We start from the raw sequence: 24,591 nt of genomic DNA, 5'->3' as shown, positions 1-24,591 counted from the left end.
TAGGCAGAGTTTCATAAAAAACACAGTCGTATTGGGATTTTCATTTTACATTAACCAGTTTTATTGTGATTGTTAAAAATTGTATAGAGTATTTTATTTGAAAAAATAAATGAGTAATATTTTTTGTATCTTAGCCTATTATGAAGTCCTTATTTTATTTAGACAATTTATGTAGATTCGAAAACAGCATTAAGTTTTTTAGTTTCTTATAATTGTATATAATTTAAATATTTCCTTGAAAAGTTTGCATTGCGTGATTATTGCTTTTTGCATAGTTTTACTATTAAAATGTTTTGTGGAGATTATTATATTATCACATGATTTTCGTATAGGCAAGAGATTTAAAACATTATTATTTTTTAGCTTTAGAAGTTGTTCAATTGCAAAGACAGCTGAAAAATCATTGTTAAAACTGAACTTTTCATTTTAATAGAAGCGATTTGTGTTATTAAAAAATTAAAAATACTGTAAAATGGTTTTAATAAATATAAATATAATAAATTTTATTTTTAATTTAATTGCATTAAGTATTGATGTCCTCTCTTAAGGTCTATATTTAGTGTGATATTATTTAAAAGTTTTGACATACTGGTTCAATTTTCATACCTCTTTTACACTAATAAGTATTTTGGTATTAGTTTTTAAAGATACAAATGAATAAAATTTAGTTTTAAAGAATGAAAATTTTATTAATAATCTATACGTATTTTTAATCCTATACCATTTGTTTTTCTCTCTTACGCGACCTCATAAATAAACAAAATGTGGGTTAAAGGTTCTTCTTTTTTTCGAAAAGTGAGTAGGGGGAATATATTTGGCGTTTTATGTTAACTTTGCATTATTTTCACTGGAAACAAGGTTAAGCGGTGCGGATAGATCCGCACTTTCACAGGTATCATTAAACGCCGGCAAAGAATTTGACTTCTTACGCCTTGATAAAATATCTTTAAGTGCTGCTGCGGTCTCGGTATCATCAATTTCCTTTTTGAATTTCTAAAATAAAAACATATTAAAAAAAATTAAAGTTTATGTTATACAAATATATCTAGTAGATCAATCTACTTATAAAGACTTTAGAGTAATAGTTAAAGTGCAGATACATACATTTAAAACAAGGCCAGACATGGCTAGAGATTCCCTAGACGTCAAGAAATCCGGCTTCGTTGGTTCTATTGAAGAACATGATGACATTTGTTTGTGTTCTGCAACAGAAAGTGAATATTTATAATTTTCGCAAATAAATCATAAAAGTAATAATGAAAGGCTAGTAGGTATTTATTCAAACTTGAGCAGTTTAACGTCTTAACAGGCACGTCCAATGCCATCTACAATAATGACATCATAAAATATGATTGGACAAACCAAAAAATATTTTGGGTGGGTAGGCGGTTATTATTTCGATATATTAACTGAAAATTTAATTTTATTGCTAGTTACATTTAATTACCAACAAAAACAATCGTAAGGCAACATAGAACAACATTTAAAAACCTTTATATATAATATTCTTTATATTGACATGCTTTTCAACAAATTTTGTTTATAGTTAGGATACACAACAAATAGCTTTCGAATGTAAAAGTGTAGATGAATTTCGCACTCACTCTTTTTAGATCGCTCCAATTCTTTAGGACGCCTGCGTCTGGTGTGTATGGTATCGCGTCTCATTGAATGCGGCCTGTTGACCCCATGCAGCTTGAAGTACAATCCGCAGGCGTTGCACACCATCTCTCCTCGAACACTTCGCCGCCAAATTGTTGTGGTGAGGGTGCCACAATTCGAACATGACATATCTTTTTGAGCACCAGGTATGGCATTAAAAAGGTTTATGTTCTACGAAATCGGAATTGAACCAAGAAATGATATAATTAGTATGTGATCCAATGCGGATGACTGTGATAACGTACCCTTTTATCTTTCTTATCATCCGGAGCTGCTTCTGAAGTGGTATAAGTATCAGTCACATTCTCATTAACTACATCGATGCAATCAGTTTTGGTAGGAAAACTTTGTTTTCTTCTACATGGTTTTGATTTGCTGGATTGAGCCTCTGATAGATCCTAAGAATACAAAGAGTATTAGACTTTCCTATAGCTACTTGCTACTTGATATAGCAGATATAGTTTACCTTTAATAGTGCTATGGGTTCTTCAGGTACTTTTGTAAATGATACTGACGACGGAACCGGAAACACGTAAGACTGGCTCATCATATTGCGAATTATTTGTGATGCCTGATTTTCCTCCTTGCTTTTAGCTGTCAAATTGGAAAGTTATTAATATTATATTGGCTAGTGTACTAATTATAATACTTACCGGCAGATCTGGCCAGTGCCTGCCAGAGTTGAGTAGTTGCCGCATCTGTGGCGTGATCCGAGCTTAAGCTATCCGGAGTCTTTCTATCATTTATGGAGGACGTGATGTCCATCTCCAGTTTGTGAGAGTCGGAGCTGTCGCCAGAGTCTAGCAAGGAGCCGGTACTCGCCTTGGGTGCTTTTGATTTGAAGTCGGACCCACCAACTTGGTTAATGGTAATACTGTAGTTTTGAAAATCCTCTTCACTTCTTAAGTGTGACTGAATATCAAGCATTGGAGTTTGGCAAAAATGGTGTATTGGGGCCGCGTTCCGTTGATTAGAGTAATCGTTCTTTTGTTTTTTGACGGATAGGTCAATTTCAACACCGTCCTGAATTTCATTTTGGTTTAATGGACGTTTTGATTTTATCACAGAACTTTTAATACTTGTATCTACAGCTGCAGAAAAACACGGAGATTGCGGATTCGAACATGGAGGGGAAATTACTATTTTTTTGCTTATATCCATTAAAACGGCAGCCGTTTCAAGCTGCTGCTGCAGATTTTCATATTTCTCGATATCCGAGTCCTTTTGCAGTTTTGAATCAAACTGGCTGTGTGAGGATCCAGACATTGCTTTGCTCTTTTGATCGCTTTTCATAGTAATTGATTTGAATAAACTTGGATATAAGCTATGTGCTGGCATTTCTTGATTGCTAATCTCGATTTTCCGTTCCAAGCCGGGCTGGATGCTAGAATCTAATTTACTGTGGTCGTACTTAACTTTAGAGAACGTGCTTAACTCCGTCAGAGCCTTTGCCGCTATAGCCTCCGATGAAGCCTTTAAAATTGCATCGAGCTTGGTTTCCAAATCATTTGGGTCCTACAAAAAAACATAGTTCGTGAGTAGTAATTCATTTTAATTAAAGGTTTCAGATGGTTTACTTCATCATTATGGCTAAACTTGTATGACTATGTTCCTTCCAACCAATACTTACTGGTCTCAGATTTTTGGATATATTTAAAAATTCTTTCAAAGCTATTTGTGAGTTGTGCGCCATGGTTCGAAATTTTTCGAAGGAATCCAATTTTTGTCTGCAGTCGCCACAAACCACGTTGGGTAATCCATCGTTAGGCAGTGCCTGAAAGAGATATGAATGTATTTTATAATGTGCTATCCACTTTCAATATTCAGTTGGCTAGAAATGAGAATGATGCAATGACTAAGGAGTAAGGCGGTAACAAAATCGATCGATGGGATTGATGACTGGTTATACTTGGAACTAAAAGAAGAACATTTGCTGCCTTGAAATTGATTAAGTCAAGCTAACACTATTTGTATTATAATCAATTTTATCATTATAAATGTAAATTGTATTAAAACTTTTGTATACAAATTTTACATCTGTAAATCTTATGTGAAATATGATTTTAATTGAGCAAATTTAATAACAACCCCATAAAATGATTAATACAAATAACATATGTTCCGAAGATATCATCTACGGAAATAAGCACTAAAGCTCATGAAATGCATTAAGAGAACAAATTATCAAATCAACAAATATACATAATAACAAATGAAAGTACTCGAAGTATGTAAAAAAAACACATTGGGGCCATATAAGGTGTATGTACGTCGGTATATCCGCACTTAAACAATCGAAACGAATGTTATCTCTTTGGTGGATTAATGTATGTAGGTCTCTAACATACATCCATGCGTGCATATGCACACACGTATGTACATAGCAATATTTACATTCGTGCGCTGGACACTGATGTACGAGTGTGGCGTGGTGTGCGTGGGCCTGGGCCAATGCCTCGCAATGGTTCATCGAAAAAATACCAAACAATTGATACCGATTGTTAATAGGCCATGGGATAAAAGCGGCCCAATCATTTCCTATTATTTTGACGTGTGGTGTCGTAATCACATAGATAACACACACCAGCGCACGGCAAGCACTCGCAAATGTGCGCGTGTGTGCGGGCATTATCGTGTACATATACGCGATATATCCAACTCACACACAGGTAAGAGCATGCTGGTGTATGTGCGTAATTAATGTAAATTCGTTTCTTTGCAAATGTGTTGGATGGAAATCTGCTTACCTTAATAGAGAGACAGTTGAATATCTGAAATGTAAGATGTGGTGATGATGAATCATCCCGACCGTGCTCTTTGCCGTAGTTATCGGTTCCGCTTATTTTTGTTGTATTCACACTTGTCTCCTCGCGTCCGCTCTGCTGATTATGATTATGCTGATGTTCCTCCTCCTCGCGCATTGGCTCCGATTTTGTTTGGGATTGGGATAGCGATGCGGAGGGGGATGGCGTCTCCCCGCTATATGCTATATGTTCGTGATCCGACGATGACTGACTTTTGAATACTGTTGATCTCTCGGCGATGTCCGACTCCAATTGGCATTGGCGTTCGCGTTCACTCGACTTTGCGTCCGCAGCAGAAGGCACACTTGGCGTGTAATGGATTTTAGTTTGGTTTTGGTGATGGTGAAGGGTTTGTGCTTGGGTTTGCGATTGGATCTGCTGGCTTGGAACGGGCACAGGCACGGGAACGGGTATGGGTATGGGCACGGGTACGGGTGTTCCCTGGTTGCGCCGTTCATTTTTGTTGGCTGATAGCGGGTTATCAACGATGCAACTGCACAGATTGGGGCTTAAAGCGCTGCAAAAGCAGTTGGCACGATTCGCGACGCCACGAAAATCGGCCGATATTCTGTCTGGGGCACTATTATTATGCGACGAATTATCGTAAATCTGTAGTACTGCAACATCGCACTCGTTAACCAATGTGAGGCACAATCGACAAACTTGACGAAACTTATGTGGTACATTATTCATAATTAGAAATTTATATTCGTTTTGCACTGTGTAAAGAAACTTTCATACACCTCTCCTTTATCGCGATAAAAAAGATAACTGGTAAAATAAATTATAAAATGAATGTAAACACTATTCCTCAATTTTTCATTGTCACAATCCACGTTCAGCTCACTAAAAATAATTCACTCCAGTGGTTCGCCACAGATTTTTCGCTCATTTGATCTAGTTTCCCGTTCAAATTACCAAACGAGGGCTCCAGCGATAGTCGCGTTAGCTGCATGATTCATCTCGGCATCGCGATAAATCAGTGATTATGCTAACGTGATTCTGTGATAAAACATCAAGGCTATTGCAACACAATACAAAATATAGTTCTTTCTATTTGTAAGACCAACGCATACAGCAGAGGAACCAGTGAAATATACTGAAATAGGGGCAACTTTTTGGTATTTCTGTTATCGATAACGACCAGCTATACTCATTTTTTAGCTAGAAATTTTTGACTTTATTATATAAATAACAAATTGCTTGTAATAGTTTTTAATTTAGTTAAATCCGAAAAAACTTAGCCACTTGCCAGTAACAAAAATTTAATTCCTTTACAAACGCGCTTCTCGTTTTTTAGAGGAGAAAGCTTTAAATTCTCAAGAAAAATTGCCTTATAATATTAAGACTTTGGTGGTAATTTGATTGTTACCATTTTTTTAAAAGAAAATAATTTTCAAATCAGCTGTCGCGTGATATGAAACAGCTGGAATCGAGAGTGGATGTGAACTTACAATTTATACCGTTCCCTTAAGGACGGAAATCCTTCCTTATGAAACAAGTGGAACTGTATTGCTTAAGGAACAATATAATAAGGTCACACTTAGATTCTTACAATTTAAATTACTGTACGGCTGAAGAATTCTATGCCAAATTTTATATTTTAAATATATTAGCATTGAGCTCAGTTTTGGTTACACCGCATGTTTTTCAAGGATGTCGTGTCATTTATTAGTCGCAACATATATTTGCCGCACAGAGGTACGTGTTTCCTTAATATTAAATGACTGTTTTTACAAGTTGCAGAACACTAAGTATATTTAAACTTCACACGATACTTAACATTTTATCAAATCAATGTTAATATTTCTATCTGGGTCCTTCGGCTACGGCGACGGGCAGGACATTACCAAGACTGCTAGCAGAATGCTTTATCGCACTGTACGTGGACTCCTTTTTGTTCTCCTCACCGGCGGGTTTGCTGAAATACCATTCCTTCTTATTGGCCAAAAATAGCAGCATCAGGGCGGGCAGGTGTATCAGTGAAAATCGGAACAGCTTCCGCGAGCTCCCACTATCTGATTTCTCATAAAACTTGTACGCTGAAAGCAAACAGAACGTATTAGACATAACACATAGGATTCCATGGTTAATGATTATATTTACCAAGGTAGGCGAAGTACGCGTTCAGAGGTAGTGTTTCCAAAGCAAACCAATAGTTTGTGACGTCCAGTACGGGTGCCATCGCTGAAAGTCCGGCAATAGCCACCGAATATCGCAGAGCGGTGCGGCGACAAAGTCCCGGATTGGTAACGGCCATCATTCGGTAGCCGGCACGGGAGTAATCCGGCCGAAGGTTCCACGACAGAGCGTTGAAGTGCGGGAACTGCCACGCGTACAGCACCCCGGCTAGGATCATGGCGCCGGCATCCAGGGTGCCGGCACAACCAGCCCATCCCATCAGCGGAGGAATGGCGCCCACTATCGATCCCACCCAGGTGTTGACTATGCTGATACGCTTCATCGGCGTGTATATCGTGGTGTAGAGGAACAGGTTACCCGCTCCCAGCGCCGCCGTCAAACCATTCACTCCGAAATACAGCATACTCAAGCCGGCAGTTGCCGACACCGCGGCGAAGGTGACAGCATGCAGTGGTGTCATTTGCCCCGTGACGAGCACCCGGTTCTTCGTCCTCGACATCTGCGAATCGAAAGGAACTTCGTGATACTGATTGATGGCATTCGCTGCAGCCGAAACGAGTCCAGTGCCCAGGGTGCACATTGCAAACGTTGTGGGATCGAAAGCGGCTGGTGCCATGGCATAGCCGCCCATTGTTGTAATGACCACCAGCGCTGCAACGAAAGACAACTATGGTCGATGTTTGGCCAACGTTTAACCATCTCGCTTACATGTCAGCCGGAACTTGGATAGCTTCTTGTACTGGCTAAAAGTTTTTCCGGGCATGGTGTACGGACTAGGCATCCAGGTAATTTGACTATCGGGTAAATGCTGGACCTTTCCCGACTGGGATACTGGTGGCGCTGGGATGACATCTCTGTTATCTTGGGAAGCTATCGTTGCTGCAGTGGAGTACTGAAAATGATGGGAAAGTTATAGTTTGTTATAGTGGTTTGTTGCGTAATGGCCAAGAACCTCACCCGAATGAGCACCAAATCAACCGGCGTTCTTAGCTGGGATTGAACCCGCCGAATTCCTTTGAATAATATCATTATTATTCACTTATCAGTTATGTCTACGGTTATTTCATTTTTCTAGTTGTGTTCGGATTTCTATTACTTTAAAATATACAATGTTATGGTTTTTTAAATCACATTGTGCTTAAGTGTTACCATATCTCAAAATGAGAAAAATACTGAGTGCAAAAAATTTAATCAGAGGTATTCATAAATTTTTGCGATTTTTTAAGAACTTTGAAGTAAACATAGCAAACAGTTTTAGGCCTATTCCTTAAATATTAATAATATAATTTTAGATTAAAATAAAATTCTGTGTCATGGTAAAACTTATAGACATTTTCAGTTTCGATTTTTAAGTTGTTTTCTTCTACTCAGTTTTTGCATATATAGTTAAAGATTCGTTGTGAATTAATTTTTTATTCTACTTTAAATTAAATAATTTGTGATAATATCAAGTATTGTTAACAACACTATATTCCAAGATTTGCGCATGCGTCAAACGTGTAATTTGCTTTATATGTGTGTGAGTAATTTTTACATCTGAATGCAGGAAGGCCAAAGTCCTTGTAAGTCTTCATTGATTCAATAATTAACATTTTAAACAAACGGAATACATTTTAGTTGTTAACAATCGTTTAAATAAAGCAAATACAAGAACTTATAATTGCATGTAACTTTAACTATCTTCAGATAATTCTGTTACACAAATTTGCACCTACACCAACTTTTTTCGGCTTGATTCTTGTTTCACGATTTTAAGAATACAAAAAATGTAATTTCATTCATGTTTTGTAAAAGACATTCTAACATTTAAATACATATAAAGTTTTATACCTAATTCATTTTTAAAGTGATTTATAAATACGAAAATGAGTTGAAATAAAGAAAACTGTGAGGTGAAGATAGTGGTGTCCTTTTACCAGTAAAAGGAAATAAGAAAAAATTAAAAAAACCTTAAAGCCATTTTATTGCTAATGTAGTGAATAAGTGAATTAAAGTTGCATTATGATTGCACTGTAGTTGTAATCAATATTTAAATCATCTAATCTATATTCTTCTAGACAACTTATTCCAATGCCCATGCCAAGAATGGATATCTATATAACAAAGGGCATCACCAACCCCAACTACCCAGGATTTCAGAAGTTCGCGCATACCCTTTCCGATGACTACATAGAGTACTCCGACATGGAGTGCAATGAGAGCGATCTAACCGACAGCGATAGAGAAGATGAACAACCAAACACGTTTCCAAGTAAGGTGACCAAGGAATCGGGATCGGAAACCTTTAAGAATGCCCAAGATTCGATTTTAAGTAACTGCGACAATGGAAACACATATATACCAGAAGAGGAAAGCGTGAACAGATCGGAAAATATTCCGGATATTGTAAATGAGAACTATAGTGCAACTTCGGAAAACTCCAAGCGAGCTTTGCAAAAACCGGACCTTATCTACAATCTAAGCCAGAATTATACGACCAATCCTGAGTTTCCATCCTGGTCATGTACAATTAATTCGAAATACGAAGGTCAGTTGCAAGGCCAAAGCCCTATCGATATTGTTGGGGATTTTGGCGGAGAAGTGGAGCGTGAATTCGAGCTACTTCTCACTGGATATAAAAACAAGAAGGAATCGGATGAGTTAAAGGGATCAAATATAGATAAGGTATGTAGATATTTATAATAAAAGAGATCAGGCATTTAAAGACCTGTTTGTTACTTACAGATTTGCGATGCAGAACTATCAAATGGAACGGAGGCTCTTAAGCAAACATCCTCGACGCGATTGTCCGGGAATAGTACTCGGAAAAATAAAAAGAAGAACACTCCATACGGACATCAGATCGTGAAAACGAAGCATCCAAAGCCGTCGCATGACGAACGTCAGTTGCCACCGGACACGTTCGACTACAAAACGTATAGCCAACGAAAATATATCATTTGTGATGCTGACCAATACTCGTCCGTTCCGGAAAAGAACAAAAACGATAGTCCGAACCTAAATCAGGCTGAGATACCCAACTTAAGCAGCTTGGAAATCGGTGGAAGTGGAAGCCAGCAGAATCTGGACGAGGACAATAACAAGGTGGCTAGTCGGAAGTACTTAAATCAATCGCGCTGGTCTCAGTACTTGGAAGATCCCATCAAGTACTCCAAAGATCCATGTTCCACCATGGTTTTAGGTAATTTCAAATAAGAATTAGGCGTTATAAAAGAGAGTATATTATTATTTATATACCATATTGACAGAACAATTTGATGCGTACAAGATTGCAAATGATATGGATGTGGAAACATTGCAAAACCATTATAAAAAGGTTAAACAGATAGAGAAAAAGGTAGGTACAATATAATCGGAATAATAATATCATTAGTTAAATATATATTCCAATTACAGCGGCGATTCAATCGAGATGAAATACGCAAGAGATTGGCGATCGGAGATAAAGATTCGTTAAATAATGGTTAGCCCAAAAGATATTCCAGCATTTCTATATTTTCTTAAATACTTTATTTTATATTTAGATATCAAGAAGGAGGAATTTCTAACCGGATCGGATAATGAAAGTTATAGCTCCGACTCTGAGACGTGTCCAAAACTATCAAGTGGTGTACACCGCAAGCAATCCGATTTCTGTGAAACGAAACGCAACAAGGAATTTGAAAACGATAAAATCTTTCAAAAGAACCAAATTAACCAGGATAAAAGCATGAATCATATAAATGGCAATCCCATTGGTACAACAGATTATCCGTCGGATGAAAACTTGTTTTTCTTTGCGAATCAATCAAAACTGCAAATAGAGGTTAGAATAGCACTAGCTCAATCGAAGGAAATAGCTCAGATGAAAGTGAAGGTGTGTTTTCCACAGGATTTATTTCTTCGAATGTATTCAAATGTGCTTAATCTTTTTGGTAATTATCTTTTTCTAGGCAAGAAAACATGGCGTAACTCCCATTGTGGACGTAATTCGATCAATGCTGTGTGATGTTGGCATCCAAATGAACTCCAACCATCGATGGATTTCGAGGCAGCTGCTAACTGGAATCCAAGTTCCGACTCTCCAGCTATTGGTCAACAATCTCCAGGAGTATATTGAAAACCTGAACGTTACCCTACTGGAGAGCCTTAAGGAGAGAGACGATCTAAATTCGGACCAAGATGATATATTACACGATCTCGAAAAAATAAATAACTTTTTGTAAGTATACAAATATCATATTAAATGTATAATTTAATTGTAAAATATCTTTTTAGTGTTTTCCAACAGCAATCTGGACAGCAAGTCAATAAAATAGTTAGACACGGCCATTTAGATTAAATTAAACACTTGAAATTGCATATTTTATTAACAACATGTTTACAAATATTATAATCACTTGTATAATTGATAACAATCTACCGAGACCGTTTATAAAACACATACTCAAATGTTCTTCAAACACTGTTATATTTATGTAATTATATAAAGCTAAATAAATAAAAATACAACTAATTATTTATATTAACACTAAACTAAAAAAAACAACTGTGTATTAATACAAACATTTATTTGTATATTTATTTGATTATCTAAAATGATTTGCTTTTTAAATTTGAGTGGAACGGTTCGAAATTATTTTGTTTCTTGATCGTTTCAAAATTATGCGTTTTGAAAGTGCGGCATTTGATCAACATGCCGCACGGTAACACTGATAATGACTTTAATTTGGCGCCTTTTTGTGCTTGCAACAATCAATTTTCCGCCCCTTGTGAAATAAAGCAGTCAAGATGTTGAAGAACAAGTCCATGAAAACCTCAAAGTTATATGTTATTAAGAGAGGTGGGTTACAATTCCCTATCGCTATGACTGTTCTTAATATATTTATTTCAGATGGCAGGCAGGAGGAGGTGCACTTCGATAAAATAACCTCAAGAATCCAGAAGCTTTGCTACAACTTGAACATGGATTTTGTTGATCCTGTAAGTTTGTTTCTATTGTTTAAAGGTGCTCTTCATACAGATTTCACTCGAACCCAGTAAGTATGATGCGGATATATATGTGATGGGGTTTGATTTGATATGCAATAAAATGTGCGAGCGCCACTGGTGAAACTCATGTGGGAAAACCTGAATATGCAAACCATTTGTAATCAGCAATCAGCAGATTATTTGGCGAGTTTTCCTAATGTGTTATTATGCTTTATCTTTATAGGTTACTATCACCCTGCAAGTCATCAATGGTCTATACTGCGGCGTGACCACCCAGGAACTGGACAACTTGGCTGCTGAAATTGCAGCTGGTTTAACCTGCAATCATCCGGACTATGCCATCCTGGCTGCTCGCATTGCAGTGTCCAATTTGCACAAGGAAACCAAGAAGGCTTTTTCTGGTAAGTTCACAGCTTGTCTTCTAATTTCCTCGGTTAATCCAATCATGATTCTTATTAGACGTCTTCGAGGATCTGTATAATCATGTGAACAAGGAGACGAATCAAAAAGTGCCCTTGGTATCTGAGTTCCACTACAATGTGGTTAAGAAGAACGCGACACGGCTAAACTCGTCCATAATCTATGATCGTGACTTTGGGTATAACTATTTTGGCTTCAAGACCCTGGAGCGTTCCTATCTGCTCAAGAGAAACGGAAAGATCGCAGAGCGACCGCAGCATATGCTGATGCGCGTGGCGATCGGAATCCATGGAGAGGATATCGATGCAGCCGTGGAAACCTATAATCTTCTGTCGGAGCGCTACTTCACACATGCATCGCCCACACTGTTTGCCGCTGCCACAAACCGGCCGCAGTTGTCGTCGTGTTTCCTTCTGACCATGACGGCCGACTCCATCGAGGGCATTTTCAAGTCTGTGGAACAATGCGCCATGATCTCCAAGTCCGCCGGTGGCATCGGACTCAACGTGCATTGCATTCGTGCAAAGGGCACCTCGATTTGCGGCACAAATGGTACTTCCAATGGGTTGGTTCCCATGCTGAGGGTCTTTAATAATGTGGCTCGTTATGTGGATCAGGGAGGCGGCAAGCGCCCCGGTGCCTTTGCCATTTATCTGGAACCCTGGCACTCGGATGTCTTTGAGTTCCTGGAACTGAAGAAGAACACGGGCAAAGAAGAGAATCGCGCACGCGATCTGTTTTACGCCCTGTGGATACCCGATCTCTTCATGAAACGCGTGGAGGCCAACGGTGATTGGTCGCTCATGTGCCCCCACAAGTGTCCAGGTCTCCACGAAGTGTGGGGCGATGAATTCGAAAAGCTGTACGAGAAATACGAGCAAGAGGGTCGGGCCAACCGAACGGTTAAGGCTCAATCCCTGTGGTTTGCCATCATTGAGGCGCAAGTGGAGACCGGAAATCCGTACATGCTCTTCAAGGACGCTTGCAACAGGAAGAGCAACCAGCAGAATGTAGGCACCATTAAGTGCAGCAACTTGTGCACGGAAATCGTTGAATATTCCTCACCGGATGAGATTGCAGTCTGCAACTTGGCCTCCATCGCCCTCAACATGTTCGTCACGCCGGAGAAGACGTATGATTTCAAGAAGCTCAAGGAAGTCACAAAGATAGTTACCAAAAATCTAAACAAGATAATTGATATCAATTATTATCCGCTGCCAGAGGCAAGGAAGTCCAATTTGAGGCATCGTCCCGTGGGCATTGGTATTCAGGGATTCGCTGATGCCTTGATTCTCATGCGTTTCCCGTACGAAAGCGAAGAAGCCGGTCTCTTGAATCAGCAGATATTTGAAACGATTTACTATGGCGCCTTGGAAGCCAGCTGCGAACTGGCCCAGACCGAAGGTCCATACGAAACCTACGAGGGCAGCCCGGTGAGCAAAGGAATTTTGCAGTACGACATGTGGGACAAGGTGCCAACGAACCTGTGGGACTGGCAGAAATTGAAGGAGTCCATTAAGAAGCACGGTGTCCGGAACTCACTGCTCGTTGCTCCCATGCCCACTGCATCTACAGCTCAGATAATGGGCAACAATGAATCCTTCGAGCCGTACACCACGAACATATACACCCGGCGAGTTCTGTCCGGCGAATTCCAGGTGGTCAACCATCATTTGTTGCGCGACCTAACCGAACTGGACTTGTGGGACGACGACATGAAGAACCAGATCATATCGAGCAGGGGATCGATTCAAAACATTGAGACCATACCCCAGAAGGTGCGAGATCTGTACAAGACGGTGTGGGAAATCTCAGTCAAGTCCACGATTAAAATGGCCGCCGATCGTGGTGCGTTCATAGATCAGAGTCAGTCGTTCAACATACATGTGGCCGAGCCAAACTATGGAAAGCTGACTTCCATACACTTTTACTCCTGGAAAGCAGGTCTTAAAACCGGAATGTACTATCTGCGCACCAAGCCAGCTGCGAATGCCATTCAGTTCACCGTGAACAAGAAGCAGGGTGCAGTGAGCATGAACGGCCAGAATGGCACCGCCGAAGGAAGCCCCCAAAAGTACGAGGAGGATAGGGAACGGAAAATGGCCGATATGGTTTGTTCGCTCGAAAATAAGGACGCCTGCATGTCCTGCGGTTCTTAAAAGCATTCACATAGACTAATATATATATTTAATTGTAATATCATTACGTTGAAATAAACTTAAATTATGAATCTTTAATTGTTTGGAATGATTCAAATAGTTGTTACCTTCAACAAGCGCATTTATAAAGGTACTAAAGAATTTATACTTTATTTTAAATTACAATCGGATGCTAAACGTGCTTTAGATTCTTTGGGAATGTTGATCGTGCTACTCGTGTAGTGGCTGTGAACGGCGTCCTTTGGCGTGGACACATACTGATGGGACATGGCATTCTCCGTGATTATTTTGCGAACCACTTCCTCAACCGTTGGCGCCGTCGCCTCCAAGTCCGCTTGGCTCTTGTTGTCCAGGTTGACGATAGTCAGTGGCTGATCGGCATTCAACACGGAATCCATCCCGCCCTTGGCATTGAAGAAGTCCAGTACCCAGGACACCACGAAGAAGCAGGCGGCGTTCATCGGAAAAGCCCGGATCAAGGTGGAGTTTAGGCCGCGAAAGAAGAACTGCGGTCCCTCGTTCCTAAAGCCCTTCATGGCGCAGTCGATGAAGCCATTGTATTTGGCATTCGCGCCCAGGGCATCTGCCTGCATGTGGGTCTTCACCACGTCGATGGGGTAGCACGCCAACCAGGACGACATGCCAGCACATCCGCCGGCCATCAGAGTGTACGCCACGCCAGGTGTCTCCACTTGACGCATAAGGTACTCGAAGGACACAAAGTAGCTGGCAAAGCCTGGTCAAGCAAACGAAAGGGAATGTTAGCCTAAATGTCGTGTCATCAATGTACATCCTACTCACCTGGGATATCCCTTAGAATGGTGGCTGTTAATCCCTTGAAGGCACCTCTGATACCCTCCGTTTTTACTATGTACTTGAGGCAGTGGATGGGTCCAGTGAACTTGATGCCGCTATTAACCTGCGTGGACAATTGGAGTCGCGTTTTGGCCAACTCCATGGGCGCACACACGAAACCCTGGGCCACACCAGCGATGGAGCCAGCGAAGAAGTGGGACGTCAGCGAATTGGGGTCATCGGACAAGCGTTGCACGTTTCCGTAGACCCCGAAAACGATGGCGTTCACCAATCCGATTCCTCCCATGGGACTGCTGATACCCCGATATAATCCTCTGAAGCTGTCTCTTTGCAATATCGTCCGGAAGCAGTGGAATGTGCCTTTGTACTTGGGATTGCGAGGATCATCGGTCTGCAGGTGGACCTTAACGGTATCGAAGGGATGGCCGACAAGAACACCCGCAGCTCCTGGATTTCAAATCTATTCGATAAGAGGATGGCTTTGCATAATTGCAGGAGAACTTACCGCCCAGGAGTCCGGCTACGAAATCCACAACCATTTTTGGAGAAAAAGTTTCAGAGGTGGCCTTCAGTTGAATGTCGCCGATCTCTGAACCTCTCTTCCGGTAGGGATCCTAAAAAAATAAAGTTCTTATCAATTCAAAAGGTAGAGTTACACTCGCGGTTTCTTAACAACAAATCCATATATGTTTTAACCAATATTTAGTATAATTTTTTATTGCACTTAATGCTAATTTTTAACAATGTGCTCCAATGAATTTGGGATTAATACTCACTACTATGCGCAGAAATAATTTGTCGCGTGTGTCTCAAACAAATTTTTCAGTTGTCGCGATGATATTTTCATTGGCGGAGGTTAGAATAACTGATAACGCGCTTTTAATATTTTAATTCAAAACATACAATTTAAAGCAAAGGTGTAAGCTCATCTAGCGACTAAAGAGTACCTCACATTATAGAATTTAATCGTTTTATTTCATTTATAGGAGTAGGATATTCAGTGTTGAGCTTGGTAATTTGAAAAGTTTTTAAGTTTTAGTTTCATTATAACTGCAATTTATAATGACTTCTATCAACCAATCGTTTGATTTCAAGTTAGTTTTTGGGTATTCCCATAGTCCAGTCGTTCAAAATTGTGTATGTAATCAATATTAATTCTATATTATGTAATAAAACTCAGCTTGGACATTTTCGCATTTGTCGCGACTCAATCTTTGTGTTAAGAGATTAAAAATAAAATGTCATTAATGTGACCTCTTAGAAATCTGATCCCGTGGGGCATCAACGACTTTGGGAACTTAATAACAGTGTATAAACTTGTTGTTAATAAACAACCATGTTATAATAATATAAAAACCCGGAATTCGCAGAGGATAAGAGCCAAATATTCGAGTGAGGTAACTTTTAATTTACAGATTAAATCGAAATAAGCAAATTCTAATTTTAATTACCTTATCATTGTTGACACTATATATAAACGGTATTGGATACATCTTGAAGATTTTACATAGTACACTGGATCAACATAGATTTAAGCCACCATAGACTGCCAACGTTTCTTATGCTAAAAAATAAAAACTTAAAATAAAATCAAATCAGAATGCTGTGAATTTGGATCTTAATCACGCAATGATGTCGATCCAAAAGTAAACAGCGGTTAACATTTAATATCATATTGTTACTACTTACCATGAGTGTATGAAATGTACATTTATTCCCATATTATCGTAGAAAAAATAAATAATTTTGTCCACAATATTGTTTGCATTTCAAAACTGTGTTACTTTAGACAAGCCCACTTTGTTTCGGGAAACTTGGCTTATCTTTAATATTTACACAGATAATAAAGTCGAAATAATTTTTGAAAATAACTTTTTCGTCATACGTATTTTATTGATGTTATTATACAGTAGAGAATAGTATACCCTATATATGAATTACAAAAACCTTAAGATATAGTGACGGTGACGAATGGTGTGATGAATAATTTATTTATCTTGCTGCAAAAAACTAAATATTTAATTGTTATCAAACTAAAACAATAGAATTATTATATGAATTAAACATTCAACTTCAAAATTCAGCAATGTGTATAGAAGTTTATAGGTGTCTTAACTTGTAGAGTATCTGAAAAGGAATAAAAAGACATGAGGTAATAATACCCAATTGAATACACCCAGTTTTTGGGCTTACAGCCCAAATATTTCAATTGGAGTTACTCATGTCCACTTTTGCTGAATACATGCTTTTGTTTTAGCTTTCTTCTAGAATGCAGCCATATGATCTTAAGTTTGGGTCTCTAGATGTCTGGATGGCACTTTTCCCCGCCTTATAACGACCATAACGATCATAATAGAATCGTCACATTCGTTCGCTACTGCATTTGTTGTTGCCGGGCGATACTATAACTTTTGAAAAGCCCTCGCATTGTTGCAAAGCTCTCTATTTCTATCTCTCTATACAAAGTTCAGCAAGTTCGTTCGTTTAGTCTTAAAGTACAACTCGGTGGGTGAGTATCGCGAAAAGCTCGGCACTCGGAGCATTTGAGGTCATCGGGAATACATTTACCAATCTTCCTCATCGGGCATACCTGTGTATATTTTTATCTACATTGTACCCAAAGGTGTACCTATGTATGTGTACCCGTGTGTACCTGTACCCCAATGGTTAAGCTGTAAATGGATACAAAAAGCAAAAGCCGTGGCGAGAATGAGAAAATTCTTTATATAACGCAAATGTTTATACGTCCGATCTTTGTGAAAAGCCTATTGAAAAGTGTGTATTTGTTTGTGTTTAAAATAATCTAAATGATCTCACATTAGTGACGTGCGCGTGAACCCCCAAAATAAAAACTTCGTGCGTGATCACTTTTCACCTGTTGAATTGGCGAAAGCAAAGAGCTTTAAGTTAAGGTATCTTAAACAATATAATCCCTCGTCCAACAGTTGGCATAACTAAATAAACAAAATGGCCAAACTTCAGTGCGTTCCATCATATGATACCAGATTACACATAATCAATATACGAAAAGTGTCAACAGTGCGGTATAATATTGATTCTAAAGATTTCGGTGCGATATGTGATCATTCCAATCGATCGTGCTCAACACGCGGCGATCTCTAGCTCATCTTTATAGACGTGTATCTGCTAATTTTCCAGGGATCCCCGACCCAAACGAACTCAGCCTATCAGAACCACACTCTTCTGAAGAAAATAAAATGGATCTTAGCATATAAAATATATAGTATTATATTCAGAAACCTTATAGATACAAATAAATGCAATATGTATCAAATAAAATGTAAAAATCAAGAATTTTATGTAGTTTCAATAGTCATTTTTATTCCGAAGTGCATTCAGTCAGTTTATATTCTCATGAAACGATATTTTACTCTAATTAAAATAATATTTTCCAAACAAAAACTCGTGAATTCGTATATTCACATATACGTGTTATAAGTATACTCATTATATACATATGTATGTATCCTCGAAACACTTTCGTATAAACAAAAGCACATTTTAAAATCGATATATATACATATGGTATTGTTTTAATGTCGTCATTGTTTTTATTTTCGAAAGTAACTAAGTATATGCCCTGTGATTCGTCACCTGCTTAATCAGTTAGCAACGTTGACATTTAATTTGCCTCTGGAAATCGAAAGAAAGTCAACGGTAATTGCATAATTATAATTGTAGTACTCAGTTAACTGATAAAAAACATGATAACGAGCAAAACTCTAGGGTAAGGTTAGTCGAATTTGGTTTAGGTGTGTCTAAAAATTCGTTTCTTTCTCTGATCGCTTGATTTTTGCAGTAGTGCTAATTCCCCAATAATTTTGTATATCATATACGATTTATTGACAATATACATATACTTTATAGTTCATATAAACAATTTTGAAGGCCACAAAAACCGGGTTTGTGTGTAGAAACGTACTGCACCCATCAATAAATAGTTATGTCGTCATGCTGGTGATTATATATATACTTGAACATTACAAAGATCAGGGGTATATGGTATTCGAAATACAATTAGGGATAAGCTTTTGAATGCTCTCGTATACAGAAATTTACAATATATATACAATATATATACAGCAAAGTGCACTCATATAATGGTTTTGAAAATATAAAACTATTTTCTTAATATTTTGTTTTTTTTTTTAAATCAGATCTACTAACTGCGGGCATAAACACTAATTCACAATGAGTTGGAACAAGAGGAACACTAGTCACATATCCATATACAACTATCCGGAGCATCTGAATCCATTCTACGAAGATGATAATCACAAACGCCTCCGATTTTTTGGGTTCAGCAAAAAGAAGAACGAGAATGGCAGACATAGTCTGTCGATTGGAAATCTGCAAGAATTGTGGTGAGTTCTTTGGTTTATTCAGTACCTCGAGATCCCTAAAATGTATAAATAACTTGGCTAATGCACCATTTTGTGTCAACTCAAATGTAAAGAGTTTTAGATCATTGCCCTTTATCCTCAAATTAAATGTTGCTAAATGTTAATTTTGTTTTTTTTTTTTTTTTTAGGAAATCGTATTCTTTTCGTAAGAAGAAGTCTTCAACATTAGGCATAAACAAAACATCGGAGAGCCCGCCCACTCTTAGACGCGATCTAAACGATAAGTATGTAAATTAATTAGCTAATTTTGGCAAGATTTTTATTAACACCCACATATGCAGTTCCTATTTGAACTCCAGAGTTTTCCGCGGAGATCGTCACACATCCCTGCAAGATATTGATAGACGACGGGAGGTGATTATCCAGATCTATAAGTATTTAACATATAACTAATTATCAACTATTTCATTCACTTAGTCGGACTCATTGTCCTCAAATGGAACTTTCTTCAACCGCAATGATCGATACAGAAGCACAACGCAGTTTTCCGGATATCCCTCGACAAATAATCAGAGCATAAGGTACATATACGCAACTTCTAAACTCGAATATGATATTAATTACCTTTGCTTCTATTGCAGGTTATCCCAATCTAGTCTAGCCAGCTCTAATCCCTTCGAGTCTCAGCCGGAATCGTGTCCTAGTTCCCCCATGAGCAGCAGAAGATATCGCAAGAAGAGGAGAGCCCCGCCGCCGCCAAAACTTGTGGTAAATCAAATGCAATTTTCACAAAGTTCAATCAAATTAAGCTAAATAACATATTTATAGGTCCAAGATTACCTAGCTACCAAAGACATTGAGTCTCTTGCCTCTGAAATTGACGCGTTTGTTAACAACCGAAAAGAATCTTTAATAAAACAAGAAGTTGTGGAGGAGGTCCCCAAATCAAATGAACCAACAATTTTGATTACTGCACCAATCTGCGATAGCGAACCCAACCCCAGCACGTCGCAAGCACCACAAGCCATCAGTGTCAGGCAATCCAATGGATACAGCACGGCCATTGATAAGGAAAAGGTCACTATCTCCGAATCCGATAACAATACTAATACCCGCACCTCCCCCAAACCGGAATGTAATGGCACCATTCACATCAAGCATGCCCATGAACCCGAACCACCAAGCACACCTATTCAGATTCGAAAAGTCCGCACATCTAATACTGCTGGCCAGCCTAATCCCTGCACTTCCAGTACTCCCGAGTGCAACGCCAGCATCCACATAAAGCAGTCTTCCGAACACATAACCGTGTGCTCCGAACAGAAACCAAATAACGATGTAAACCAAGTCAACAAAAAGCCAAATGGTACCATACCCGTGGCTATCACAGAAGAGCACTTAGTTGTTAAGGAAACTTCGAAGCCGGCAGAACTTCCGATATATGCTGAGGTTGTCAAGCAATCGGTCGTCTTGGTAGATTCCGAAGACGGTAGTGGCGCCTCCACATCCAATACCCAGCAGTCCATTGCCAATGAACAAGCTAAACTGCCCGAGGAGTCCCCAACTTTGAGAACACATCCCGAGCCAGATGATAACACCTATGTGGAAGAGAGGAAAACCAATTCATTTGGCACGGTCAAACAGATTTCTCAGATTTTCGAAGAGAACATTACTAGTTCCACTGCTCCCAGTCAAGTGCCCAAAAAAGAAGTGCTCAAAACAAATGGTGCAATATCAAAGAAAACGGAGAACCATGTGGTCTCCAATGTAATTCAGCCGAATCCAGCTGAAACCAGCGACGTTCTACAAATACGCGAAGATTTTGAGTTGGAAAATAATGTAAGATTAAGATATGAGGAGAGACCTACAAACGATCGCTATAGATCTTCCATATCGGCGGAACGGGAATCGAATTCCACGCCCACGCCGAGGATGAGGAAGAAGAAGTCCATCAAGGAAGTGCTAGAGTCCATAAGCAGGAATCAGAAGATTCTAAACGAAAGCGCAGCGAAGGGCACAAAGGTTTATTTAACGCCCTCCTATGCTGAGAACAAATACAACTATCCCAATGAGTTAAATAACGTTAATAATAGATCCTCCAAGGAGGTGACGTCCGCCAACATATCAGTTAGCACATCGGATACCAATGAACTACCAGGCCAAAGTAATTTGTTCATAAGCAAGATAAGCAAGTTTAAGGGCCAATTCAGGGAGTCGTCGCCCACTTCATCGAACTTGGATTGGAACCCACTACCGAAGCCAAGTCGAGCGCATAACTCAGCTAGTTCTAACTTCAACAACGGCTCGTGCTAATGAGTGCAATTAATTACGCTGTACACAAATAATATTTATATTAAACATAAACCAAATTTATACACAATAAAACAAAAAATGTACTTATGATAATCGGAACCATTTTCATTATAACAAAAGGAAATATTTGAAGAATCAATTTCGTATGCCACATCACGCGTGGACAGATTTCTACAGTTCTATAGAGTTTATTAACAATCGTTCATTTAGCATTAGAAAAGTTTTGAAAAATAATTTTGAACATAAGATTTTCCTACTCGCAATCGCAATATTATACTCAATACCATTTTGTTACTAATGTGACTTCATTCTGACTCGTTCAGAAGAGTGGCCATTGGTTTGTCCCGCGGGATCCTCCTTCGTTAGCTTGGAAACTTCATCGTAAAACCGGGGGAAGTATTGTATGGCCAGGAATACAGCCAATAGATAGGCGCCAATGACGAAAGTCAGGAAGAGATCAAAGATCGCCGGCTTCACTCTGTAAACATTCAGTTTAACCTCGTTCTCGTTATAGAACATAAATTCTGGGTCTCTGGCGTCGGGTTTATCGTAAATGATCTTAACATTGTTAAGGTATTTTTCGAAAGCATCCTTCACGTCGTTATTATGCAGAATGGATTTCACTCCAAAGTATGGCAAGATGTTTTCCTCCTTAATTGCCTAATAATATTAAAGATAAGATATTTATTAATATCTTGTTAAGTCCCAACTATGGCAATCTTACCAACTGTCCCTCAAAAATGCTGGAGGTTGAATCAACCTTGTACATAAAACTAGCCAGAGCTTCCGCAATAATTCGCGTCGTGTTGAGAGTGTGCTCCACTAGGCGGCTCTCGTCGTTTTTGAAAATGGTTGTTCGAATGGGGCTTCTTGGACTCTTTACAGATGACAGGGTGAATGAGGGATAGCGCTTTATGCTGAACCGCTCGTGCTCCCAGGCCAGTTTGGTGTCTGCTAGATTGATCTTCTTATGCACACCCTCGACCGCCAAACCATTGGAATACTTTTCAGCTGATGACTTCAAGAGTTTGAAGAAGTTGCTAATAGAAGTCTTATCCTTGGGTGGCTTGGAAACATGCATGTACAAAGCATTGTCCGTTGTGTAGGATAAGCTTTCGCTAATGGTGTCCAAGCAGAGCACAAACTCAACGTTCTAATAGAGATAGAGATTTCAGATGAAACCTGATATTTATATACCCTTTATAAGCTATTTTTACCTGCAGCGCATTATCATCAACCTCGAGCCACTTCTTGGAGCCCTGGAAGTTTAGTAGGACGCCTGCGTCCGAAAGCAAAAATCGGAGTCGATACTTGGGTGCCATACTGGATGTATAGTGCAATTTACTGAACAACTCCATCAGCACCAGCAAAACTGCAGCATCAGCATTCACTGGGTAATCCTTGAAATTAAAACAGAATAATTATGATTAGAAGTAAATCTACTTCAGAAAAGCTCTTTTGACCTTTCAAATCATTGCCGAGAATTATAAACCACTTGAACCACTTAGATAAAGGCCACAATCTTTCAGATAGGAAGCCCTTATCGTGTAAGCAGAATTAAGGTGTTAATTTAGTTTTAGGTTGTAAAACAGACTAAATTAATTATCTGTATGGATATTTAGCTACATAGTCACCAGATAACTTACATTATATATACCAAAGGTTTTCAGATTCGCTGTTATCAAGATGACGGGAAGTTTTTGTCCATCTGCAACGGATTCCGTGGGTTTTAGGGCCAATTGATTGGGTATAAGTTCGCCGTGGATAATGGGAATTTTGCTATTCTTATTGGCCGCAATGCTGCCGCCGCCGACATTAATGTGATATCTGTTGGCCGAGACGGTTACAACCAATTGTGCCAGCGCCGTTTGATTTTGACCCGGACTATCCGTAGTCGTGTACGTAATATCATCAATGATCTTTTCCAAATCTTTGTTGTACGGAGCGAAGTAAATGGGAACAGCAGCTGTGTGGGTCAGCATTGACTGCTCCAGAATAGTTATAAGTTCTTTTGCTTCTGGATCCAGATTCAAGATATTCGACGGCAACATGAGAATTAGGCCTCCTGCACCTTGCCGTAACTTATCAAAATCATGGATTGACAAGTCGGTTAACCTGTTCGATACAAATTAAATTGTTTAAACATTTCAAACAACAGTAGTGAAGAGTTTACACTTACCGTGTGAGCACACAGTGCCTTGAAGTATTCCACGAGTACAAAGATCTAGCTTCTAGGGATATTGAAGCTACGCGGCTTCCTACAAAATTTAAGATAAAAAAGTATAGTCGAAAATACATCGGAAAAGAATAATAATTTGTGAAAATTAGGGTTTTAATGAGATTCAAAAGTACTAATTAAATAAAGAGCCCCCGTCAGTGCACATAAAAATGTGGGTCAGAGCACCCACGGAATTGTAATGTTTAGATTCGATGCATTGGTGTACAAATATCCATGACGTGGTCTACAATGAATTTACATAATTAATATGTGTCTCTTGCATTATTTGCTTACCATAATGCTGTCCATTTAGATCGTATTTGGACATGGAAATAACCTCGAATTCGCTTGGCATTACCGGTGAGCATGTTAACAACAAGGAAAACACAATCAGAAGGCAGTGAGGTAAGCCGCCCCTGAATATTTCGGTTAAACTGTCCGCTTCATTCATCTTTTCTCGTTTTAATAGAATAATTTCCTAATAAATTTACCGATGTTGGCAATTAACTTATTGTAAAAATGAATTGGAAAACTATCAGCTGTTTTATCGATGATTATCGTGGTTGAAATGTGTGAGTCAATCGGACTACGGCATTTTTGTTCTTTTGGAATGATGGAATAGAACATAATTCGAATCTTGTGAGCGTCCAAAAATACGAAACTAAGAACTTTATTTATTAATTAGTTAATAAAAACTTAATTGTATTACCAATTTAAAAACA

At 38.8% G+C, this 24,591-nt stretch overlaps 7 protein-coding genes across 14 annotated transcripts; 3 read left to right on the top strand and 4 right to left on the bottom strand.

Annotated features, from left to right (window-relative positions):
* Positions 1–663: 663 nt before the first annotated feature.
* LOC6731788 lies at positions 664–5,577 on the bottom strand. The gene is made up of 8 exons (XM_002078887.4): positions 4,410–5,577; positions 3,293–3,436; positions 2,316–3,177; positions 2,129–2,256; positions 1,908–2,060; positions 1,605–1,833; positions 1,105–1,202; positions 664–993 (listed from the first exon to the last, which is right to left on the bottom strand). Exons 1-8 carry the CDS (start codon positions 5,157–5,159, stop codon positions 823–825), a joined length of 2,535 nt encoding a protein of 844 aa, XP_002078923.1. The 5' UTR covers positions 5,160–5,577; the 3' UTR covers positions 664–822.
* Positions 5,578–5,978: 401 nt separating this feature from the next.
* Positions 5,979–11,110, top strand: LOC6731786 (schwannomin-interacting protein 1 homolog). Of its 4 annotated transcripts, none has more exons than XM_039298665.2 (8): positions 5,979–6,167; positions 8,666–9,272; positions 9,333–9,789; positions 9,857–9,945; positions 10,005–10,071; positions 10,133–10,464; positions 10,541–10,809; positions 10,866–11,110. In XM_039298665.2, the coding sequence occupies exons 2-8, from the start codon at positions 8,679–8,681 to the stop codon at positions 10,927–10,929; spliced, it is 1,872 nt and encodes a 623-aa protein (XP_039154599.1). In that variant the 5' UTR covers positions 5,979–6,167; positions 8,666–8,678; the 3' UTR covers positions 10,930–11,110. The 4 variants fall into 4 exon arrangements, with proteins under 4 accessions (XP_039154599.1, XP_016024478.1, XP_039154600.1 ...); XM_016178486.3 differs by lacking the exon at positions 5,979–6,167 and adding an exon at positions 8,017–8,170; XM_039298666.2 differs by lacking the exon at positions 5,979–6,167 and adding an exon at positions 8,186–8,270.
* Positions 6,113–7,797, bottom strand: LOC6731787 (protoheme IX farnesyltransferase, mitochondrial). Its single transcript, XM_002078886.3, has 4 exons — positions 7,566–7,797; positions 7,317–7,500; positions 6,573–7,259; positions 6,113–6,508 (listed from the first exon to the last, which is right to left on the bottom strand). The coding sequence occupies exons 1-4, from the start codon at positions 7,635–7,637 to the stop codon at positions 6,276–6,278; spliced, it is 1,176 nt and encodes a 391-aa protein (XP_002078922.1). The 5' UTR covers positions 7,638–7,797; the 3' UTR covers positions 6,113–6,275.
* Positions 11,111–11,273: 163 nt separating the features above from the next.
* LOC6731785 (ribonucleoside-diphosphate reductase large subunit) lies at positions 11,274–14,236 on the top strand. The gene is made up of 4 exons (XM_002078884.4): positions 11,274–11,430; positions 11,482–11,570; positions 11,803–11,980; positions 12,039–14,236. The coding sequence occupies exons 1-4, from the start codon at positions 11,379–11,381 to the stop codon at positions 14,156–14,158; spliced, it is 2,439 nt and encodes an 812-aa protein (XP_002078920.1). The 5' UTR covers positions 11,274–11,378; the 3' UTR covers positions 14,159–14,236.
* A 47-nt stretch (positions 14,237–14,283) lies between these two features.
* On the bottom strand, positions 14,284–16,812 carry LOC6731784 (mitochondrial basic amino acids transporter). 3 transcript variants are annotated; one of them, XM_016179907.3, is made up of 5 exons: positions 16,664–16,812; positions 16,426–16,538; positions 15,480–15,588; positions 14,960–15,421; positions 14,284–14,894 (listed from the first exon to the last, which is right to left on the bottom strand). In XM_016179907.3, the coding sequence occupies exons 2-5, from the start codon at positions 16,465–16,467 to the stop codon at positions 14,308–14,310; spliced, it is 1,200 nt and encodes a 399-aa protein (XP_016024476.1). In that variant the 5' UTR covers positions 16,468–16,538; positions 16,664–16,812; the 3' UTR covers positions 14,284–14,307. The 3 variants fall into 3 exon arrangements, with proteins under 3 accessions (XP_016024476.1, XP_016024477.1, XP_039154601.1); XM_016179908.3 differs by having other exon boundaries at positions 16,426–16,552; positions 16,664–16,799; XM_039298667.2 differs by lacking the exons at positions 16,426–16,538; positions 16,664–16,812 and adding an exon at positions 15,751–15,843.
* On the top strand, positions 16,215–21,744 carry LOC6731783. 3 transcript variants are annotated; one of them, XM_044922405.1, is made up of 7 exons: positions 16,215–16,371; positions 19,153–19,359; positions 19,527–19,622; positions 19,680–19,752; positions 19,816–19,919; positions 19,980–20,106; positions 20,167–21,744. In XM_044922405.1, exons 2-7 carry the CDS (start codon positions 19,187–19,189, stop codon positions 21,649–21,651), a joined length of 2,058 nt encoding a protein of 685 aa, XP_044778340.1. In that variant the 5' UTR covers positions 16,215–16,371; positions 19,153–19,186; the 3' UTR covers positions 21,652–21,744. The 3 variants fall into 3 exon arrangements, with proteins under 3 accessions (XP_044778340.1, XP_016024474.1, XP_039154596.1); XM_016178487.3 differs by lacking the exon at positions 16,215–16,371 and adding an exon at positions 17,433–17,483; XM_039298662.2 differs by lacking the exon at positions 16,215–16,371 and adding an exon at positions 17,462–17,479.
* Positions 21,665–24,451, bottom strand: LOC6731782 (nicalin-1). The gene is made up of 6 exons (XM_002078881.4): positions 24,164–24,451; positions 23,831–23,909; positions 23,298–23,766; positions 22,869–23,051; positions 22,376–22,804; positions 21,665–22,311 (listed from the first exon to the last, which is right to left on the bottom strand). Exons 1-6 carry the CDS (start codon positions 24,318–24,320, stop codon positions 21,946–21,948), a joined length of 1,683 nt encoding a protein of 560 aa, XP_002078917.2. The 5' UTR covers positions 24,321–24,451; the 3' UTR covers positions 21,665–21,945.
* Positions 24,452–24,591: the final 140 nt, after the last annotated feature.

The sequence above is a fragment of the Drosophila simulans genome, chromosome 2L, assembly GCF_016746395.2.
Source record: "Drosophila simulans strain w501 chromosome 2L, Prin_Dsim_3.1, whole genome shotgun sequence".
Lineage (NCBI taxonomy): Eukaryota > Metazoa > Arthropoda > Insecta > Diptera > Drosophilidae > Drosophila > Drosophila simulans.
The sequence above is the reverse complement of the archived record's forward strand: the minus strand, read 5'-3'. Positions and strand labels throughout refer to the sequence as shown.

Bases quoted from the DNA above. Each gene is read 5' to 3' on its own strand.
- LOC6731783 (XM_044922405.1), top strand. From the start codon at position 19,187: ATGAGTTGGAACAAGAGGAACACTAGTCACATATCCATATACAACTAT. The intron at 19,360-19,526 runs GTGAGTTCTTTG...TTTTTTTTTTAG, and splicing joins GGAAATCTGCAAGAATTGTG to GAAATCGTATTCTTTTCGTA. The intron at 19,753-19,815 runs GTGATTATCCAG...TCATTCACTTAG, and splicing joins ATATTGATAGACGACGGGAG to TCGGACTCATTGTCCTCAAA.
- LOC6731788 (XM_002078887.4), bottom strand. From the start codon at position 5,159: ATGAATAATGTACCACATAAGTTTCGTCAAGTTTGTCGATTGTGCCTC. The intron at 2,257-2,315 runs GTAAGTATTATA...CCAATTTGACAG, and splicing joins GGCACTGGCCAGATCTGCCG to CTAAAAGCAAGGAGGAAAAT. The intron at 1,834-1,907 runs GTACGTTATCAC...CCGATTTCGTAG, and splicing joins ATGATAAGAAAGATAAAAGG to AACATAAACCTTTTTAATGC.
- LOC6731786 (XM_039298665.2), top strand. From the start codon at position 8,679: ATGCCCATGCCAAGAATGGATATCTATATAACAAAGGGCATCACCAAC. The intron at 9,273-9,332 runs GTATGTAGATAT...TGTTACTTACAG, and splicing joins AGGGATCAAATATAGATAAG to ATTTGCGATGCAGAACTATC. The intron at 9,946-10,004 runs GTAGGTACAATA...TTCCAATTACAG, and splicing joins TTAAACAGATAGAGAAAAAG to CGGCGATTCAATCGAGATGA.
- LOC6731784 (XM_016179907.3), bottom strand. From the start codon at position 16,467: ATGTATCCAATACCGTTTATATATAGTGTCAACAATGATAAG. The intron at 15,589-16,425 runs GTAATTAAAATT...TTATTTTTTTAG, and splicing joins ATAGTGTCAACAATGATAAG to GATCCCTACCGGAAGAGAGG. The intron at 15,422-15,479 runs GTAAGTTCTCCT...TTTGAAATCCAG, and splicing joins CGTAGCCGGACTCCTGGGCG to GAGCTGCGGGTGTTCTTGTC.
- LOC6731782 (XM_002078881.4), bottom strand. From the start codon at position 24,320: ATGAATGAAGCGGACAGTTTAACCGAAATATTCAGGGGCGGCTTACCT. The intron at 23,052-23,297 runs GTAAGTTATCTG...TTTAATTTCAAG, and splicing joins AAACCTTTGGTATATATAAT to GATTACCCAGTGAATGCTGA. The intron at 22,805-22,868 runs GTAAAAATAGCT...TATCTCTATTAG, and splicing joins TTGATGATAATGCGCTGCAG to AACGTTGAGTTTGTGCTCTG.
- LOC6731787 (XM_002078886.3), bottom strand. From the start codon at position 7,637: ATGATATTATTCAAAGGAATTCGGCGGGTTCAATCCCAGCTAAGAACG. The intron at 7,260-7,316 runs GTAAGCGAGATG...CTTTCGTTGCAG, and splicing joins ATCCAAGTTCCGGCTGACAT to CGCTGGTGGTCATTACAACA. The intron at 6,509-6,572 runs GTAAATATAATC...GTTTGCTTTCAG, and splicing joins CGCGTACTTCGCCTACCTTG to CGTACAAGTTTTATGAGAAA.
- LOC6731785 (XM_002078884.4), top strand. From the start codon at position 11,379: ATGTTGAAGAACAAGTCCATGAAAACCTCAAAGTTATATGTTATTAAG. The intron at 11,431-11,481 runs GTGGGTTACAAT...TATTTATTTCAG, and splicing joins GTTATATGTTATTAAGAGAG to ATGGCAGGCAGGAGGAGGTG. The intron at 11,981-12,038 runs GTAAGTTCACAG...GATTCTTATTAG, and splicing joins AACCAAGAAGGCTTTTTCTG to ACGTCTTCGAGGATCTGTAT.